Below are 22,389 nucleotides of genomic sequence, written 5' to 3' on the forward strand. Positions count from 1 at the left end.
ATGGCTCTGAGCACTATGGGACTCAACTGCTGTGGTCATTAGTCCCCTAGAACTTAGAACTACTTAAACCTAACTAACCTAAGGACATCACACACATCCATGCCCGAGGCAGGATTCGAACCTGCGACCGTAGCAGTCGCACGGCTCCGGACTGCGCGCCTAGAACCGCGAGACCACCGCGGCCGGCTGTGTAGCGTAACGTTTCATACTGTAGCCTGGTGTTAAATCATAAATTACAAAAATCTGTGATACAGTAATGGGGTACAGAATAGTGACCTAGTAGCGTGTACCAACTGGATTCCGAATGAGCGTATATCTGTGTACTACAGGGACAAAGGGCAGTATGTAGTCGTTCTTCCTTAACATGTAATCGGTTTTTGTCTCTCTCTCTCTGCCTCTGTCTCTCTCTCTCTCTCTCTCTCTCTTTCTCTCTCTTCTGCACTTATTTTACTTTCCTTAAACAGCATACTTTTGAGCCGTAGTCATACATTTGAAATTTTATCTTAAGATACCATGTGGCAGTTTCGTATACATGTTGTCCTATTTATTTTGACCACCTCGAATTATTTTTTTGTAAAAATGCAAAATAAAATTGGTACCAAGCAAATGTTTAACTACGATGGGGACATTAACCAACATGTTTGTCTTTCTTATATCTTTGTTCGTTGCGAAGATGTCTTTTTAAACAGCATCCTATATTTTTTACTCGATAATTCACTTCATCTTTTCAAGATCTATTCGACAAGGTGTCACTACGTATTATTGACGTAAACATGATGTTATTAAACACGTAACACAAAACTAAGTTTGACTCTTCTGTAGCAGAACACAGCGCTGGTATCCAGGGTAACGTAACTCGTCTACTTGCTGCAGATGACAATGAACACATGGAAGCACAATGAAAATGTACGCCAGTCACTCAGACAACTATCTTCAGTTGAAGTTTTGTCTGTGTACAATGTACGCCAACCAAGACAAGGTAGAAACGCTACCTATCCATAGAGAATGTAAGTTAGCAGAACACTAATTGCAGTAATGTTCTCCATAGAACTGCATGTGAAGAGATGTCCTGTTTTAGAATCTAGATCACAGACTAAAAGAAAACAGAAAATAAATGTCGTTTAGGAGAACTTTGCCCCATTCCTGGCTGAAATATTCCGCAGCTCGTGGTCTTGCGGAAACGTTCTCGCTTCTCGCGCACGGGGTTCCGGGCTCTATTCCCGGCGTGATTAAGAATTTTTCCTGCCTCGACATGATTGAGTGTTTTGTCGTCTTCATCACCATCATTCATTCCCATTACGGTAGGAGGAAGGCAATGGCAATCCACCGCCTACTACGGCGCTACGAGTCCCCCGCATCGTCCCCAACGCTCCTTTGAGTATGAGACCTTATCATCATGTTGGAAAGGATTTATTCCATCTATTGCTAACACATATATCCGCGATACTTTCTGAAAGCGGAGGAGGCTAGGCTCTTAACAGGCGAATAACAAAGAAGGGACGTCGAAGTTTGACGTCGTGCGGACGTGAACTTCGTTAGAGATCGGCGAGCAGGCTCGGACTGGACAAGATTTGGAAAGAAAATCGGTAGTGTCCGTGATTATAGTATCACCCCACCATTAGCCAAATGCCGTTTAGTGGGACCACAGATATCTACACTGCGCAACGTAATTAAAGGATCACTTTTTTAGAAACCCCGTAATTCCCACCCAATGCGGCGTTTAAGTTTTACATTTGGTTCAATAGTGCCAACGCGCGTTGTCCTGCGTTGTCACCTTCGGGCTCGAAACCCTTCAAACGGCACAGTGTCGAGACCTGCAAAAAAGTGCTGCAGCGCAGAAGTTCATGTGATGTCTAGAGTTAATGACGTCACATTCCACCAAACTTCATCACAATTCTGCCCAATTCCATCGTCAACGTGTCACACAATGGGGAGGTCATCTTAGCCCCTCTTTACCACATTTCATCCCCTTTTTTCACATCTCTGTGACAGAGGTTAGAACCGCGACGCATAGCGTTGAAATACGCGGTTTTCTTATGAGTAGCCAAAGAAAACATTCCGGACACACTGCCTCTCAGATCAGTCACGGAACTACCTCAGAGGGGTGGCAGAAGGGTTCTCAATGTGTAAGTAGGCTGTTTAGGTTTTTTTATTGCTAACGCCACATAGCGCTCTGTACAAAAAAAACACTGGCTGTGCTGTGTGCAGTCAGTGGCTGTTTGGCATTGTTGTAATACTCACCATTGTAGTGTTGGGCAGCTGGATGTTAACAGCGCGTAGCGTTGCGCTGTTGGAAGTGAGCCGCCAGCAGTGGTGGACGTGGGGAGAGAGATGGCGGAGTTTTGTAATTTGTAAGACTGGATGTCATGAACTACCATACATATTTTGACTATTAAGGTAAATACACTGTTCTCTATTAAAATCTTTCATTTACTAACTATACCTATCAGTAGTTGATGCCTTCCGTAGTTTGAATCTTTTATTTAGCTGGCAGTAGTGGCGCTCGCTGTATTGCAGTAGTTCGAGTAACGAAGATTTTTGTGAGGTAAGTGATTTGTGAAAGGTATAGGTTATGTTAGTCAGGGCCATCCTTTCATAGGGATTTTTGGAAGTCAGATTGCGTTGCGCTAAAAATATTGTGTGTCAGTTTAAGTACAGTGATGTACAATTTTTCTAAGGGGACGTTTCATATCCAGTCTTACAAATTACACAACTCCGCCATCTCTCTCCCCACGTCCACCACTACTGGCGGCTCACCTCCAACTGCGCAACGCTATGCGCTGTTAGCATCCAGCTGCCCAACACTACAATGGTGAGTATTACAACAATGCCAAACAGCCACTGACTGCATACAGCACAGCCAGTGTTTTTTTATACAGAGCGCTACGTGGCGGCGGCGTTACCAATAAAAAAACCTAAACAGCCTACTTACAAATGAAACTTCAATTTCCCCAGGAGCATTGATCCCCGCACTTTTCGAGGTCAGAATCGTAGTTTGCAGTGCGACGAGCAATAGGAAGACGTTCTTGACAACCCTTGACACTAACACCCTCGGACATTTCAAGGCTTCTCTGAGGACGTTGGGGGCTAACTGCCCATTATACGTGATCTGACCCTTTTAGTCCGCAGGGCGACCGACATTCTTGCTCTCGTGTACAGAATTGAACTACTAGGGACCGTCAAAATCATCAGGTAGGACTGCTTAGGAGACAGAGAAGATCAAACTAAGAGCGGAGCGTTCCATCAATGGATCGTTTAGCTGGCGAGAGGGCGTTACGGAGATGCTAAACAAACTCTACTGTCAGACGTTACAAGAGAGGCGTTGAGAACACGGAGACTTACTATTGAAATTTCGGGACAGCACTTTTCAGAAGGAAAGCGGAGGAACATATTACTTCCCCCCACATACATCTATCGTATTGTCCACGAGGAGAAAATTCGAGAAATTAGAGCCAATACAGAAGTTTACCGACAATCATTCATCCACGCACTATTCACGAGTGGAATAAGATTGGAGGGATCACATAGTGGTGCAGAGAGTAACCTCCGCCACGCACCATTAGGTGGCTTGCGGAGTATGATGTAGATTCAACAAAATATGAATCTGATCCGAAACAGCAGAGGGTGCTTGCACTTTTTCAGCCGTTTTATTTCGCGTGCTCCTGTGGCGCGATCATGCGTGAATAAAACGAAAAAGGGTCCTCTAAGATCACCCAAATCGGCAAAACACTCGTTGCCATCCACTCATCTTTTTTGCGCAACCTAAAAATGTACTTGTACAGAGAGAACTTGTGACGAAAGATCCTAGATTCCTCCAGGCAGACTACACTGCTGCTCTTGCGCCTCATGATAGGCCATCCGGAATCAGAGTGTGTCAAAGGGGTTACCGGTCTGCGGGCTCCTAGGATTTCAAGTGTCCTGACTGTACAGGCGCATTGTTAAAATTCTCAATAAAGGCGCGGGGTGGCACCGAGGGTTTTCCCACAGTGGGGGAGGGAGGGGGGGGGGTGAGGAAACGGGGTTCTTACAGAGGCAATGCGCTATTTTATTCACACATCTGTCATGACGCATCCCCCCGCCCCCCATGATCACAGGGCGACACAAAATAGGGGCGCTGAAAAACCATAAGCAACTTTTGCCGTTTCAGATCATTTCCAAGCAACTTTTGCCGTTTCAGATCATTTCCAAATTTCATCGACTGGTTTTTAATGGTCTCTAATGGTTTCAACTTGTGCACGAGAGCAAAAACTGCGGTCGCACTGCGCTCCAATTGCGTGCGATCACATTCGATAGGGGTGCAGCTTCACACCTCCTTAGAGAAGGATTGAAACGTCTGAGGGTGTCAACAGTGTCAAAAGTTGTCAATAAAGTCTTTCTGTTGCTCACTGCACTGTGAAAAGTCGTTTTCGACCGGAAATGTGTGGGAGTCAACGCTCCAGGAAAAGGGGTGGTTTCATTGACGCCCTTTATGCCACCATTGCGGCCTTTTAGAGCCTGTCCTAAGCAGCGATGTATATGGAATGTTTTCTATGGCCATTCATAAGAAAACCGCTCTGGGCGTCGCGTTTCTGACCTCCATCAAAATGTCTCTGAGCACTATGGAACTTAACAGCTGAGGCCATCAGTCCCCTAGAACTTAGAACTACTTAAATCTAACTAACCTAAGGACATCACACACATCCATGCCCGAGGCAGGATTCGAACCTGCGACCGTAGCGGTCACGCGGTTCCAGGCTGAAGCGCCTAGAACAGCTCGGCCACGCCGGCCGACCTGACCCCCATCGTAGAGGCATCAAAAGAAGGGGTCAAATGTGAGTAAGAGGGAGAATAACGATCTTCTGATCGCATTACACGTTCACAGTGACATTGAGCAGAACTGTAGTGAAATTTGGTTCCAATGTAACGTCATTAACTCACCTTACACCTCACATGAATTTCCTAGCGGTGCCTTTTCTTTCACATGTGTGAACACCGTTCTGTTTGAAGCGTCGTCGACCCCAGGGTGACGTCACAGTAAGCCATGCTTTTGCGCCTTTAGAGAGGAGGATGGTGCGTACCATTACGCCAAATTAGACGAAAGCATTGAAGCAGCTGAGAATTACAGGGTTTCTAAGAAGTGATCCTTTAATTCTGTTACCCAGTGAAAAGCAGGAAGACTGGAGGAGAACCTGCATTCTGTGCCGAATCCGAATTCTGTGCCCTCATCATTGAATCACCTCGTTCGGTCTTTGCACAAGACAGATTAAATATCTAGAGTGTTCCAAGCTGGTTTTTTTGACGTCTCCCGCGCTTGACTACTGAGCTTGTGGGTCGCCCCTGATGATATCGATGCAGACAAGATGCTGTCCTCTCTTTTCTCCCATTCGTATTCTAAATAGCCTGAACTGAGGTAATTGCGTGCGAATTTTAATCTGGCGGAGGAAAGTGTAAAACGTATGGTATCTGGATTCTGGTGCTGAAGAGGAGCAGTAGCAGTATTGGTCAACAGCAACCGTTGAAAACATCTGTCTCTGTGTGGGAGCCTTCTGCCGATAGGGACGAAAGATTGGGTTTCTCCAAGAAATTCATTCAACCACGGCATAAAAGCACCTATATAGGGAGAATGATCAACATTATGAAATAAATCAAAGCTCGCACGGAAAAATTTAAGTGTTCGTTTTTCCCGTGAGCTTTTCGCGATTGGAATGGTAGAGAAACAGCTTGAGGGTGATGCGATGAACCCTCTGCCTGGCACTTAATTGTGAATTGCAGAGTAATGTTGTAGATGTGGATGTAGAATACTTTGATGTATGATATTTTCGGTCGTGAAAATTCAGACTTAAAATCGTTGTGTACTGGATTTGGAAAATAATATACGCAGGATACAGAAGATTCGAAGTTTTCTGTTGTCATTCTGGAGTCCGCTCGATAGAAAGGCAGAAATCGGAGCTCGAGCGCTGGTATCAAACACCGTTTCAGTTCGTCACAGAGGTTTATTTTCCAGCGAAAGTTTCAGTGTGATTGAATCTTATAATACACTATGGACAAGAATTTTACTGACAAAATTCAGGTTGAGTGTTTGGTACAAGGAAACTATGGGGTTGGGTTATTTCGGGAAGGAGACCAGACATCAAGGTCATAGGTCTCATCGGATTAAGGAAGGATGGCGAAGGAAGTCGGCCGTGCCCTTTCAAAGGAACCATCCCGGCATTTGCCTGGAGCGATTTAGGGAAATCACGGAAAACCCAAATCAGGATGGCCGGACACGGGATTGAATGAACCGTCGTCCTCCCGAATGCGAGTCCAGTGTCTAACCACTGCGCCACCTCGCTCGATGAAGAAAACTATGGTTTCCAGCGACTGAATGAAGCATAACTGCAATTTACATGTATCGGAATGGAGACGCTTTTTTTTTTTGAAAATGTTTCAAGAAATTTTCCAGAAATGTGCAGCTAAAATTCGCATGTTTCGCACGCAATCTTTCAAATCATCCTCTCATACAGTTCGGTAACCGATGGGTTGGTCGCAGTTGTCTTTTTGCGTGCCCCACTTAGTCACGAGATATGAATCTGATGAAGATTTTGTCATAGACACATATGAAGAGCCCAGTTCATGAAAATTTCTAATGAAGCTCTTGTGAATCTAGCTGAAAGTACTGCCGCAGCCACTAAGTATGTGCGTCTTCTGCAATTCCGGAGTGCATGCGAAAGTTTGTTGTGTATCGGAGTCTACCGTGATCGCCATTTTAAACAGTGACTTTAAAGAAACTTATTGATACAGTAACAAAACAGTACTACGCCGCAAGCACACGGATTTTGCCTGGGGCTGCATTTCCTGCGTCTTCATTGTCTGGCTCGTTGCGTACGGGTATCTCTTCCAAGCCCAATGAGGTGTTGACTGATTAAGTCTTAATACCAAAATCCTACTGTCACGATGTCAGGTGTATTACTCGCTCAGACGATTAACATAAAGACGCTCTGCAGCGAATTACTGAAGACATTGGAATCCATATTATATCAAATCCTTCAACAAACGCCACTGCATAAACTCAGAAGATTCTCCAGTAGTCCATTTTCAACTAGAAAATCTTCAGTCCGGAACCACAATGCTGTTACGGTCGCAGGTTCGAATGCTGTCTCGGGCTTGGATGTGTGTGATGTCCTTATGTTTAAGTGGTTCTAAGTTCTAGGGGACTGATGACCTCAGGTGTTAAGTCCTATAGTGCTCAGAGCCATTTTGAAGTTTGGGGCTCGCTGCCGGTCGTCGTTAATTACAGTCCGTAACATTTCGACTGGACACGTTCCAGTCATCTTCAGGTGGGTCATCGATGGCTGAAGAAGAATTTTTTCTCTCTTTACCGTTATTTCAGTTTGCCACGAAGAGGCAGGCTGGCAGCGGATAAAATGGTTTCTCAGCGAAACGTTACATAACTTAGAGAGACGTTTCAAAACACATAAAACAAATTACAATAAATAATGATTTTAAAAAAAGACATTGGTGGGCCAAAGCTATGACTTTTGCATCAAATAGACGGCAATAGCTCATCATAGTAGGCATTTCGGAGCGGGAGAGGATTGGAAATTGCATCTGAGACGGCGTGTTGCGGGAAATAAGCTTCATGCTAGATGTCGTCAGGAATTGAAGGTTAAAGTCATGGCTTTCGATTAGGGCATAGATTTGGGCACGGTATGCCTTCTAGCCCGCGCGTAATAATCCTTGATTTATCGGGGACAATGATTAGGAGTGGAACAGGTGAAATTTGGTACGCGGTATGAGATCTGGTTACGGTCAGGTCTAGGACCTCTCAAGACATAAGGGTAATGGCACTGAGGTGGTATTTGTGTCAGACCTGTTGTGGTCTGGGTTCTAGATTTCGTGGCCATTGTGAATGTTGATAAACTGCCGACACAACTGTTTTTCAGAAGGTGTGCAGGAGAGTTGCTATTATGTATGTGACGCTGGTTCGGCCTATGTGGATTAGCAAACTGTATGGTATGAGATGATTATGGCGAATGCAGATAATGGCGAGGACTCGTCTGAGTTTTGGGAGAAAGAGGTGAAGTCGAGGTACTCAGTTGGATCATTCAGGAGCGGTTGAGGGAGAAAATAAATGTTTAGAAAATGGCTTATAGCAACTCCGCCCCAGGCAATAGGATTGTTCGACGTAGGATATAAAGAGACATGGCTGCGGAATGGTGGGGTTGGAGGGAGGTTTCGTCGAGAAGGAGCGCATGGATTTCGTGTCAGTGGTTATTCTCAAAAAACGCGAATCAGCTACAACAACTTTGAAAAGGTGTCTTTTATGTACCAGTAACCACATATCTCGCGGAAGACGTTTACTGGATCGGAGGGAACGGACAATTTGGGGTTGAACATTGTATGTCTGCGCGACATTTCCAGTCATACGGGGAGGTGTTTGAAGGTTAGATTAAAATTAGTGTTCCAAGGCGTTGAAAAATGAGATTGACTTGATTTTGGGAACAGGAACCTTTCTCACTGCCCTGAGCTACAGAAAGGAAAAATGGAGTTCCTTCATGCCCACACTTGCATGGTGACCAGCAAAAAAAGTTTTGCTGTCACCTCAGCGAAAAGAGTTAGTATTTCTATCGTGGAATCACAGGATGCAGCTCAGCAATGTTGTCCATACGTCTGGGTGCGATCACCAATTAATGTGGTCCCATCTGGGATCTAATACAAAGAAACAATTGAAGAATAGCGGTGTAGGGCAGAGGTGTAAATGTGTTACGGCGAGCAGTGAAAAAAAAGAAAGAACTGTAGGACAGTCTGGAAAGGTGGTAGGGCGGTTGGCAGATTTGAACTGCATGCATGGGTGCGTTAGGCAACTAGTGAATGTTGATGGACTCTGACGATGTTTCCTGAGCCAACTGTAGCAGTCTCGATGCTGTAAGGTACTAAGTTGGTCACCAGAGTGGCCAATTCGCATATTAAATTAGTCGCTTAGTGTATTTTATCGTGTGTAATGTGTCTGTGATTTTTGTGTTGCCCGTTTCCCTGTGGCAACCAGTTGACTGACTGCTCTGATCGCATAGATGGCAGGGCCTCGCTGCCTTGCTGCGATAGGTGGATTTTCTAACCTGGTGTTTTGGATGTAGTGCTGTGTGTGTTTTTCAGTTTCAATTGTCGATAGGCGTTCAGCTTGTGCCGGCCGGTGTGGCCGTGCGGTTCTAGGCGTTTCAGTCTGGAACCGCGTGACCGCTACGGTCGCAGGTTCGAATCCTGCTTCGGGAATGGATGTGTGTGATGTCCTTAGGTTAGTTAGGTTTAAGTAGTTCTACTTTCTAGGGGACTGATGACCAAAGATGTTAAGTTACATAGTGCTCAGAGCCATTTGTTCAGCTTGTACTGTTAAAGAGTTTCTTTGATCTGTTTTGCTGCCACTTACAATTGTGATCGTAGTTTCCTGGGTTTTCTTGAATATCTCCGGATGGTCTCGAGACAAAATTCGGTCTGCATGTCCCCGAGGAGTGTGTAGAGATTGATTGGAAAAATCCACAGGAAATGTAGTCCACCCAGAAAGGAGGTAGCTTACAAACCGTCATTCGAGCAATACTAGAATATTGCTCTTCAGTCGGTGATCCGTTCCGGATAAGATTGGTAGAGGAAATAGAGAGGGTCCAAGGAAGAGCAGCGCGTTTCGTTACAGGTTCATTTAGCAAACGCGAAAGTGGGAAATGATCAGCCAACTCCAGTGACAGATGCTGTAAGAGACGTTTATCAATAATCTTTCTTCCCTCGAACCATTCGCGACTAGTACAATAAAAGAGGGAAATAACCGTGGTGCACAAAGAACCCTTCACCACACTCCGTAATATGGCTTGCGAAGTAATAGATTTATATGTATATGTAGATGTATCGTGAAGCAATGCTTATGAGTCGTAAACCTTGATCTGAGTGACCTCCGACCCTGAACGACTCTGAACTTGTAACTCTGTGTGCTTGCAGGAATTCGGCGGCAGAGCATCGCCAAACTGCACAACCTGTCGATCGAGGCGCCAATCACCAAGGTCATCTCTCTCATCGCCACCGCGCAGGAGACGTCCTCACCGGAAGTGGTTCACATGCTTGATAAGGTGCGTGCTTATCGGGCGCGCAGAACATGTGCTACGTGCAGTGAAACGTGGAGGAAGTGCCGGGTAATGCCTTTCAATCCCACGTGTCTCGCCATTCCGTTCTCCTGAGCACCTCTTTCGAGATTCGCAGTGTACGTTCCGTTGCCGCATCGCGTTCCCTCGGTGGTAAGAGCCAATGAGATGCGCTTACGTGCTTCACTTCGCAAAGCTCTCTGCAGAACAAGTTCGCTTACGTAATTTACTCGTAATTCATGAGATAAAATCTCGCGGTTGTCTTTTAAGTACGGGGCATACTTTAGGACAGTGGAGCTCAGCTGCGATGCAACACGAGGCTTGTAGTACATTTGAAAGTACTTTCTGAAAATAAATTACGTTATATGGTGCATAACATAATGTTTGTGGAAGTCTTCATTTCTCAGTGCCCGTTCCATAAGAGTGGGGCAATAAGTGCTTATAATTCTGAGGATGTGAGCACTACATAAAACTTATTGATTTCTGACTTTTTGTCCTATAGTATGTTATTCGTTTTGCTGTTAATAAACACAGCTCTAACGTACGCGATCTTGAAGGAATCAGTCACGTTTTGAGTTAGGAAGAAAACAGGCCTTTCTAAGTCCATTCATTAAAAATAAAAGAACAAATTACTATTTCATGGACATTGCAGTGAAGAGGCAGTATTTTCTCGAACACGTGATGAATGCTTTAAAAGTAACCTCGTTAAATGTTCTATGGTTAGCTGTCCTTTGTTTATAATTATTCCTCTTTATGTGACGATAATAAGACATTCTTGTACTTACAGTGTGATCATAGTAAAAAGCCAAACAAAGAATCATTACTTTAACACTATTTTTATTTTGCTCATACTTTGAGAAGGCTCTTGTTGTAAGTGATTCTTTTTAACTGTTACCTTTGTTCAACTAATGAATTTCATTGTATAAATAAAATTCATAAATAAGTTTACATTCTGCAATAATTGTATCTGCGATAGAACTCCTACACCAGAAAAGTAGTCAGAGTTTTTGAAAGTAAATATGTCACGTTTATAATCGTAGACCGCCATGAAATCTGACAAGTGTTCGTGGGTGTCTTCTTTACAGCAAATGTAAGACTGAGTGAAATGGAAAATTCATTCGTGAGAATACACAAGTCGCCATTTCAATTTGGACATGTGTAAGCTCTTATCGCTTGAGAATGAGGATTAACTATTGCTTCCGTCATTCTTATGGTAATAACTAGAAACTAAAACGTGAGCGAAATGTTTGTTCGCTGATAAGCAAAGTAGCTCTCAATAATTTTTGAAAACAGAAATGTTTTCTGCACTTTTACATCGTATAGGAAAAATATCAGATTCAGCATCCTAGATTCAAATTTAATCTTTGATGTTCTTTCGTGTTTATTTTGTGTTAATTTCTCGATTCCGATCGGTAGTACAGAAATGTGTATGGCAAGTTTTAGCGTCCCATCTCAGTAACACCAGGACCCTTATTTGAGTTTAATTGGAAAGGCGACCTTATCATTCTGCCTTGCAAGTCCTGAAAGGTCATTTAGTTTATGGCACGAGAATGAGTATTCATTTTATAGCTCCGCAACTTTTCTTCCGTAACGATACTGAGCGATATTTGCTTATTCCTTAATAAAAATAAAAATCACTACTCAACAACTGAAAATCGGGACGAAAATCTTAACTGACACGAGGAAGCTGCTCTGCGTGCCACGCTAGCTTTTAAAAGTGGCAGTTCCGTTTAAATACGGAAACGAACAATATAGAGAAGCAGCGGCAGATAAGAGAAGGCTCCGTAACTAGTCTAGCGACGGAAATACAAAATGGGACACGGATTATCGCGAAGCTACTGTGAGCTTTGAGTGTGGGTGTGTTATGCAGGGAGCACTTACCGCAGGCGCGTACTTAATCGCACAGTATCTCTGGTGGCGCGCAGTACGCGGTGACAGGGTTCCTCCGCGTTCTCACGGATTCACGCTATTCGCGCCGTGTGCCGGCGTTCTCGCAGACGCGATAACGGTCTTATCTCGACGCGCACCCACGGCGGAGTAAGCGATCTCTGAGGTGCCTCCCGGAGATGCGGTCCCGGTCGCCTATCATGAGGTGTCAGATAAGGGCGGCGGGCGCGCTGCTGTCAGTGGCATGGGCGCCGTGCTGAGGGTCATCTGCCGACAGGTGGTGGACATCCTGCGCACCACCGAGCTCTACTCGCCCGTCATGAAGGAGGACAAGGTGCGGCCGGGAGACCCCGTCACCAGCGACCTCATCTCTGCGCTGCTGTCCGTAAGTACCTGCTCTGCTCGCATCACACTGCTCACGGCTTGCTCAATATCGTTACTACTCTGGGGCTTCAGCAGACTACTGTGACAAAACTGCAAGACTTGTACAAAACAGAAACGTATCAGTCGATACAGTTATTAATTCGTATATATTACTAACCGGCTAACCCAGTTCATGGTTCATAGTTCTCGGCTCATGGTTCGTGGGTCATGATGCAAATTCCAATGGCAGGTTGCCTAGCTAATGGCGTGCAGGGGCAACAAAAAATTGATTTCTAACATTTCGTATAGTTCCAGAATGAGAGACGAGGTACTGGCAGAAGTAAAGTTGCGAGGACGGGGCGTGAGTCGTACTTGCGTAGCTCAGTTGGTAGAGCATTTTCCCGCGAAAGGCAAAGGTCCCGAGTTCGAGTCTCGGTCCGGCACACAGTTTTAATCTGCCAGGAAGTTTCATTTCGTATAATTATTGACCAAATTTAAATATTTCAAATGCTGTTATACTCTACTCATTAAGAGGTGCGTTCTTGTGTTAAATGTTTAGTACAATAAGACAAATATTGGCGTTAGAAATTGTATGTCTTGAGGCAGGGGAACACTCGGCTCGGAAGTGCGAAGCTTACATTCATCCAGTATTTAAGAAGTGACTTCCAACAAACTTTACAGATAATTTGAAATCTTTTCGAAACTTCTTCTCGCTGATGCCCTCCACCACAAAATCATCAAAGGAAAAAGTTTATAGTTTACTACATTGTCGTTGTTCATGCAGTAGAACTACAGTGTCAGGCATGGGGCTTTAATTTATTGATTCCTTAACTGATTTTTGCAATTTTTTCAGGACACGGTAAAAATATTAATTAATACTTCCTAACGTTCTTCGAATATACATATTAGGATTCCTTATTGCTTTCAGCTGTTAGAATTTTATATTGAGATTGCAATTTCACAATTAAACCGTTTTCAAGCATCTACAAATATATTCCAAGGTAATGAGAACAATTTACAATGAGATTAACCGTAGATTCAACCAGTTTTGTAGTTTTTTGACATTCGTAGAACCTACAAACAATATTTTGACATATGGGTTAATGTTAGGCAGGGATAACAACGTAGAGTACCTAGCTGCACATGAAAGGACAATTAGTCAACGATACTACTCAATATTCCGTTTTATGTGGTGCGACTCTGAGTGGGTTGTATACATCACACAACTTAAAGTGTTCGCTTATAATACATTAGATTCAAAAGCTTATAAGTATACGACATGAATATGAAAAAGCTACAAAACTGATTCTACCTATTGTTAGTCATACTGTAAATTGAACTCAGTATGTTTTGTACATGCTTGAAAGTAGCTTACTGCTTAAATTGCAATCACAAAATGAAATTCTGACAGCTGAAAGCAAGATGAGGTAAGTTAAAAAATTTTTGAACCCGTGGACCCGTACTACACAAAAATAGTGTGTTTACTTGTCACGAACTGGCTTTCAGCTTCGTAGCCATTTTCAGGTAACAACTCTGGTAAGTAATTTTATGTGTGTATTCGACATTCAGTTGGCACCTGAAGATGTCCTAACAAGCCTAAAGCCCAAAAAACTGTTCCTGACGAAATAAATATTCTTCTGTAGAACATTAGGAAGTATTACCCATTTAGTTTGATTACTTCTCTACTACTAACTCTATTCATAATACAGTCTGCAGACAGATCCACATATACCACTGAGGGCTCATGTAGAATTATACCATTATATGACACTCAGTTCAGGAGAATAGACGTCATAAACACTGAGATACGTGAAAAACTAGCTTTTCTTGAAACGGAGTGGTCATTATCCAAACTAGATGCAGTGTTTCTCACTGAAAGCACGTAACGACTTCCAAGAAATTTTATGCATAATTTGTAACCTTTTGTAAGGTTTATGTCGGTTACGTGGGTAACGCTTATTATTTAACGCAGTAAATCTTTGGAAAAGTATTCACAGGTTTGGAACTATTTCATGCACGGGAATTCGATTATTTACAGAATCAGATGTTTCCTGGTCTTATGACAAGTGCTCAGTTTCGCGCAGTAGTCTGACAAAACCCCAGAGGCACTTAAGAATAACTCTGTACATATGTATCATCATTTTCATCGTCATCATTGCCTACTTCTAGAGCTTATTCATTCTCATTCCAACTCCTGTTCCCTGCTCGTCTGTAGCCAAGACTGTACCCAGAATCTGCGCTGGGACGGACGTGGGTACGACTCATATTGTAGTTGTAAGCAGGCAAGTGACAAAACGATGCGCAGTAGCAAAAGCCGCTCTACCACAGGACTGGATTTACGGTCGGTACACACCTATGCTGAACCTGTGGTGTGGACCCTACCTGGGGAAATTCTCTCATAACGAACCCGCAAAAAAATAGCAGTTGTTTCAGTTTTCCATCAAAAACTATGAAGGATGGCTTCTTAATTTTTAAAAAAATTGGTGTACAGTTTATGGTGTCATGAACTGACTACATTAAGATACATAACACAATTTATTAACATTAAAAATATGAGATTCATGCCTATATAAAAGTCAATATTTCAGTTTTTAAAATAGCATGTTGTCATTGTGTGCAAACATGTTTATTGGGAAAATACAGTACAACTAAAGTAAGCTAACAATCAAGTAAATTTTCTTTTTATTCTTTTCTCCCGTATCATTTAGCCTGTCTAATATGGGATTCGCGGTACACGATTTAGCAAATGCTACTATTTGTTTAACGTTGTGGCCGAATGCCTTTCCTGAAGCCCCAGTTGTCGAAGTAACCTAAGGAGGTTAAGACGTGTGCGCCATCTGTCTGTAAATCGTGAGAACTTTTTTCTATGCGATATTGCATTTTGATTGTTCACCTGATGTATTCTCTGAGGAGAAATTTGGTCACCAGCCCAACATTCCCCTAACCTGCTCATCGTGAGCTTAGATTTTATGAATAAAAAGTTTATGCATTGTTCCGACAAAAATAATATTAAAATATTAAATGTGACAACGGTCATGGGATAATGATATGCACATATGCAGATGGCGATAGTATCGCGTGCACAGGGTATAAAAGGCAGTGCATTGGCTGAGCTGCCATTTGTACTCAGGTGACACATATGAAAAGGTTTCTGACGCCACCGCACGACGGGAAGTAACAAACTTTGAACGCGGAATGATAGTTGGAGCTAGACGTATGTGACATTTCATTACGGAAATCGTTAAAGAATTCAACATTCCAAGATACACAGTGTCAAGAGTATGCTACAATACCAAATTTTAGGCGTTACCTCTCACCACAGACAGCGCAGTGGCCGACGGCCTTCACTTAACGACGGAGAGTAGTGTCGTTTGCATAGAGTCGTGAGTGCTGTAAGAGAAGCAGTACTGAGTGAAATACTTTCTGAAATCAATTTGGGACGTACGAAGAACATATCCGTTAGAACAGTTTGGCGAAATTTGGCGTTTATGGGCTATGCCAGCAGATGACCGACTCGAGCCTTTGATAACAGCCTGACATCGCCTGCAGCACCTTGTCGCGTCCCAAGCGTGGGTTTTGCGAGGGATTGAGCGACACGGTTCGTAAACGGGAATTAGCCGGTTGACCTAATTGAGAGGGAGACTTTTGATCTGGCTAAGATGTTAAATTCCCTGGTGTGAAGGTACAAGGCTAGGATGTTTGTAGAAGTAAACTCGTATGGACGTTATAAAAGTTCTAATTTATTCATAAAGAATACAGATCACCCTAACTGCGTAGTGATTGTACCTACAGAATAGCCAAGCCCATTACAGAGACGGTGACTGACTTCCACCGTTCTGGCTGCCTGATAGAACTTTCCAGCACTTTGCTGCCCACACTAGCACCGTACGTCAGAGTCCCGCGGTCGCTGCCTAAACGCTCATCGGCGACTATCTCCAAGTGTCTGCCTGCAGCCCGCCCTCAGCCCAAGTCGGCTGCTACTCACGCTGACTACCGTCGCTGCCTAAACCCGAGAGAGAGAGAGATCCCCGGAGCGGCGTGCCTCCGAGTTTTGTTAGTTCTTCCCCTTCGACCCCGCCAGCGCTTGGCATGACGTAGCGTCGAGTGCAACTTTTCCTTATTAGGGATTGTTTTAGTATTAACTTCAGTACTTTTCTTCAGAAGCTGGGTGGAGGGGTAGAGGGGCCTCTCCCTATATGGTCACGCACTGCGTCCTGAGCCCTTCATTGGCTCCTCATGACGTAGTGCGGTCCCCACCTAGGGCCCTCTTTCTTTCTCTCTCCGCTCCCAGACTTCTCCCTCTAGCCAAGAGTGTTGATACTGTAAGTTATTGCTTATTAAGGGACCTGCCCAGAGCGCCCTTTTTATCTTAATAGCTGAGTCTGCTTCCTTGCTTATCACGCGCAGCTGCCTGGCCGCTGGGACCGCCGCCTCGGCTATCTGGCTGCGTCGTTATCTTTTGTGACCCCTCTGACACGCCTGGCGTCCCCTGTTAACTCTATCTCCCCGTATGATTTCTGGTGTATCGTCTGAGAACAACTGCATTTAGACTTGGCTTTTCTGCGGTTACAACAACCTCTCCTGGGTTCGTGACCATATCGGTAGGACCCTAGACGAATGGAAAACTGTGACCTGATCAGATGAGTCCCGATTTCAATTGGTAAACACCGAAAGTATGGTTCGAGTGAGGCGCAAACCCCACGAAGCCAAGGAGCCAAGCTCTCAACAAGGCACTGGGCAAATTGGTGGGCGCTCCAGAATGGTGTGGGCTGTGTTTACATGGAATTGGCTGGATCGTTTGGTCCAACTGAATCCATAATTCACTGGAAATGGTAATATTGGGCTACTTGGAGACCATCTACAACCATTCAAACGCTTCTTGTTCCCAAGCAACGATGGAAGTTTCGTGGACGACACTTCGCCATATCACCGTGCCACCATCGTCGCGATTCTGAACTATCGAGCGAATGATCTGACCACACAGATCGCCCGACATAAATCCCATCGAATATTTATGGGACATAATGTAGAGGCCAGTTCGTGCACAAAATCCTGCATCGGCAACACTTTCGCAATTGTGGACGGCTGTAGAGGCAGCATGGCTCAATATTTTTGCAGGGGTCTTCCAACGACTTGTTGAGTCCATGCCACGTCGAGTTGCTGCAGGAGATCCGACACGATATTACTAGGTATCTCATGATTTTTGTTACATCAGTGTAATGTGATAACACCTGGTGAAGGTGTTAAGGGGGGCTGTGTTATACATGTCAGCAGGATGCATAAAACTTTCTCTTTCCTCCTGCAGAGAAGCTTCATTCTAATAGTTTCCACCTAACCCACTACATAAATCAAATTCTTATCTAAGATGTCAGTCCTTTATTATCATTTTTACGTTCTATATGTTGATACGAAGTCCGACGTAACACACAATTTTTGACGTTGAAACTTACATTTACACGCTCTCTCACAAAGGACGTTCTCTCAATAGTAGCCGGGCTAAGTACTAGAGCTCGCTACCTACTGTCCAAAGAACGGCATTTTTTACCAGTCAATAAACAGTTGTAAAGTTCACACGAAGTTTATCAATACAGTGCGTTCGTTCAGTACCCCTCAGTTCTCCTGTCTTCAGTAAACTGAAATTTCAGAATGTCGATTACGTAGCACATCTTGCGGAATTCTTTTGCCCATCAAAAGAATTCCTCTAAAAATTCTCTAAAATTCTCATAACTTGCGGAAACGATATTTACAGCTGCTCTCATGATTTTTCGATCTAGTGAACTTCCCAACGAAAGCAAATTATAATATTTTTACAAAACTGATAGAGAACTGAAACCTAGGTCTTCACACTACTGAAGCTGAATTACGACTCCTCGTGACGAGCGCTTGCAGATTTCTCTTTCCCTTCAAGAACGCGCGAATGTTCTCTATTCTGATTGGTTGTAACGTATTATAGCAAATTAGCTTCATAGTTTTTGCAACCAATACGGTGATACCCCTTATGACCAGTTCTCAACTCCAAATTTTCATTAATCATTTTCCAAACTTCGTATTTTCAGAAAAACAAATAAACGGAAAATTTTCACATCTTTACCAGTCTTAAGACAGATTTTGCTTCTAGAATCCTTACATTGGCTATCTTACATTACACACATCGTAAGACTTAAGACTTATGTGGCTCACTCCTCGAGTACACAACCGGATGCAAACTCTCATTTATCATTAATCATCAACAAATATCAAAATTTGTCCATTGCATTTGTGCTGCATTCACACACTAACTCATTCAGACAGAATAACAAATGAAAATAATGTCAATCACCTGAAAATAGCAAATGCTGTTTGAAAAATGAGACATCACGTAACTTTTACTGTTATATACAAAATAGGCCTACTATTTAATTAACCATTCTGCGTGAAAGTGTTTATTTTAGGCCATATGCTGATGTATTTAGAAAAACATATTGCTGTGTCGGGATGTTACTTTTAATGGGAAGTTGTAAAATGTAATGTTAGGTTTTTCGAATATTTCAGAAAAATTTCCGTTATAAAGTGTGAACCGGAACTCTACTGACAAATTTGCAGAGCTTGTTGAGAAGTACTATCTGAGTATTTTCGTATAACGGACACATGGTTTTAGGCCGCTCGTTACAGGGTTATTTCATTTCGTTTTATTTCTTGCTCCAGTAAGCTTCGTAACTGCACTGTACTCAAAACAGTGCACCACAGCACAAATATAGAAACTATACTCTGCATGTATCGTTTCCATTTGATTCCGGTACCTGCTGTTGACTACAGTAATGGGCTTTTTATCTTGTTGTCGTCATGTTTGCTTTAAATACTGCTCGTTTCTGTCCAGGGTTTTGTTTTCCGGCGTAACGATGATACACAGCAGTACTACGAATACATTTACTGATGAAAGTTGGTCAATATGCACCTCGTGTATGGGATCACTGAATGCGGTACAACGGCGCTACGGAGAGTTGTTCACGCATCGACGGCTACCATATCAGCGTACATTTGCGACTGAGAGTTCTTGCATTATTGTGTTTCGTGTTGTACGTCTTGGGGGTTCCACATTACAGGGTATTTCACTGTTGCTAAGGTATTTTCATAGGAACAAGGGTGATTGCAGTAAAAAACCGGATAAAAAGTACTTACATTATTTCTCTATAACGATCAGAAGAAGATCGTGGGTCACATAACCAAAATACTCAAAAGGTATCCCTGAACAACCTCAAAGTTCGTCGGTGGAGATGCGGTTCACCATGTGAAACTCATAGCAGTTGGCTATTGTTTTTCGGAAAGGCTATATAAAATTTCATGACGATTACTATACGGGAAAAGATTTTAGTAATTCACAGGTTGGCGTGTGTTTTAAACGATGTGTTGAATGCTTGAGTAGGCTTGCAACGTGTGAGCACAGGGAAACAAATGGTATCGTCCAAGCGTGGGAATGTATTCTGTAGGGTACGTGGCCTCTGAGACGAGTTTCCTAATCGTCAGTGCATATCGCTAAGGCATAATCTAATCATTCCGGGAAGCACAAAAAAATCTACTTGCTGCTAGCCAGCGCCACTCTAGTTCTGATTCTGAAGAGTGCGTTCGATCGGAGAGGTTGCTTGCATGGTTGTAGACACTGCTCGTTTGTTTCAGACCCGCGTACGTATCGAATTTTTATGAACAATTGGCCCTGCGATAGCTCTGCTGATACACCTTGCTTGAAACTCTTGAGGTCAAGAGGATGGATAGGCCGTGCTTTCGCATTTCCTGTGAGTACTAAACACTGGGATCAAGCCAGGTTTTGCCCTCTTTGCTCTTGCTGTTCCACGGCAGCTTGTGATCTGGGGCTCATGCAGTGTCTTGGTTAACGTTCAACTCTGAAAGAATGATTTGTGTTTAACTCCCTGTCGACGAAAATGTTATTAGAGACGAGGGACTGAACAAGGGAGGGGAGAAAATCGGCCGCGTGTGATTCATGGGGGTCAACCCAATATATGCCTTAAAAGATTAAGGAAAACCATGGAAGAATTGAATGTGAGCGCATGGACAGGAATTCAAATCTCCGCATATATTTATCTCTGTTATAAACAGCACATAAAATTTCGCAGTTTCCACGGCTGTTACTCGGAATGGTGGCACGAGTGTGCTCACAACATGTCTGCGCGCCAGGAGCACACGATTAGTTAACAAACTCACGCTATTCAGACATATTTCCTCCCCCTCTACCTTCCCCGGAAGAGTTAATCGCCCTATTTTTTAAACCTGCACAAGTCGCTGCATCTACGTATGACAGCAGTCAGCTGTAGGTATGCCGACAGCTTGTCAGTTCTTTTACACTGAAGCGCCAAAGAAACATATAGGCATGCGTATTCAAATACAGAGGAACGTCAACAGGCAGAATATGGTGCTGCGGTCGGCAACTCCTATATACAAGTGTCTGGCGCAGTTTTTAGATCAATTGTTGCTGCTACAATGGCAGTTTATGAAGTTTTAAGTGAGTTTGAACGTGGAGTTATAGTCGGTGCACGAGTAATGGGACACAGCATCTCCGAAGAGGTGATGAAGTGGGGATTTTCCCGTACGACCATTTCACGAGTGTACCGTGAACATCAAGAATCCGGTAAAACTTCAAATCTCTGACATCGCTGCAGCCAGAAAAAGATGCTGCAAGAACGGGACCAACGAAGACTGAAGAGAATCGTTCAACGTGACAGAAGTGCACCCCTTCCGCAAATTGCAGCAGATTTAATTTGTGGACCATCAACAAGTGTCAGTGTGCGAAATATTCAACAAAACATCATCGATATGGGTTTTCGGAGCCGAAGGCCTATTCATGTAGCCTTGATGACTGCACGACACAAAGATTTACGCCTTGCGTGGACCCGTCAACGCCGACACTAGATTGTTGATGACTATAAACATGTTGCCTGGTCGTACGAGTCTCGTTTAAAATTGCATCGAGCGGATGGACGTGTATGGGTATGGAGACAACCGCGTGAATCCATGGACCCTGCGTGTCAGCAGGGGACTGTTCAGGCTGGTTGGCGCTCGGTGATAGTGAGGGGCGTGTGCAGTTGGAGTGATATGGGACCCTGATACGTCTAGATATGACTCTGACAGGTGATACGTATGTGAATATCCTGTCTCATCACCTTCATCTATTCGTGTCTACTGTGCATTCCGACAGACTTGGCCAACTGCAGCAGGACAATGCGACACCCTACACGTCGGCAGCTGCTACAAAGTGACTCCAGGAACACTCTTCTGAGTTTAAACACTTTTGTTGGCTACCAAACTCCCCAAACATGAATATTGTTGAGCATATCTGGGATGCCGTACAACGTGCTGTTCGTACTCTTACGTATTTATCGACGGCTCTGCAGGATTCGTGATGTCAGTTCTCTCCAGCACTACTTCGGACATTAGTCGAGTCTATGCTACGTGTTGCGACACTTCTGCGTGCTCTCGAGGCCCTCCACTATATTAGGCAGGTGTACCAGTTTCTTTGGTTATTCAGTGTATATAGTCGTTGTCTGCATGCTAGGAACGTCACTCTAGGAGGTGGTCGAAATGTGACTCGATTAGAGTGTATTAATGACTATAAATTATATACACTCCTGGAAATTGAAATAGGAACACCGTGAATTCATTGTCCCAGGAAGGGGAAACTTTATTGACACATTCCTGGGGTCAGATACATCACATGATCACACTGACAGAACCACAGGCACATAGACACAGGCAACAGAGCATGCACAATGTCGGCACTAGTACAGTGTATATCCACCTTTCGCAGCAACGCAGGCTGCTATTCTCCCATGGAGACGATCGTAGAGATGCTGGATGTAGTCCTGTGGAACGGCTTGCCATGCCATTTCCACCTGGCGCCTCAGTTGGACCAGCGTTCGTGCTGGACGTGCAGACCGCGTGAGACGACGCTTCATCCAGTCCCAAACATGCTCAATGGGGGACAGATCCGGAGATCTTGCTGGCCAGGGTAGTTGACTTACACCTTCTAGAGCACGTTGGGTGGCACGGGATACATGCAGACGTCCAT

The 22,389-nt window shown here is 43.9% G+C and overlaps 1 protein-coding gene across 6 annotated transcripts in view; it reads left to right on the forward strand.

Moving 5' to 3' along the window:
* Positions 1-22,389, forward strand: part of LOC126272075 (high affinity cAMP-specific and IBMX-insensitive 3',5'-cyclic phosphodiesterase 8) — a 1,931,196-nt gene that overhangs the window by 1,714,213 nt on the left and 194,594 nt on the right. For all 6 annotated transcript variants that reach the window (XM_049974623.1, XM_049974624.1, XM_049974622.1 and 3 more), the window contains 2 exons: positions 9,943-10,070; positions 12,247-12,354. In XM_049974623.1, the coding sequence (XP_049830580.1) occupies positions 9,943-10,070; positions 12,247-12,354 (236 nt within the window). The remainder of the gene's footprint in view (positions 1-9,942; positions 10,071-12,246; positions 12,355-22,389) is intronic.

This window comes from Schistocerca gregaria, chromosome 5 (genome assembly GCF_023897955.1).
Source record: "Schistocerca gregaria isolate iqSchGreg1 chromosome 5, iqSchGreg1.2, whole genome shotgun sequence".
NCBI classification, from domain to species: domain Eukaryota; kingdom Metazoa; phylum Arthropoda; class Insecta; order Orthoptera; family Acrididae; genus Schistocerca; species Schistocerca gregaria.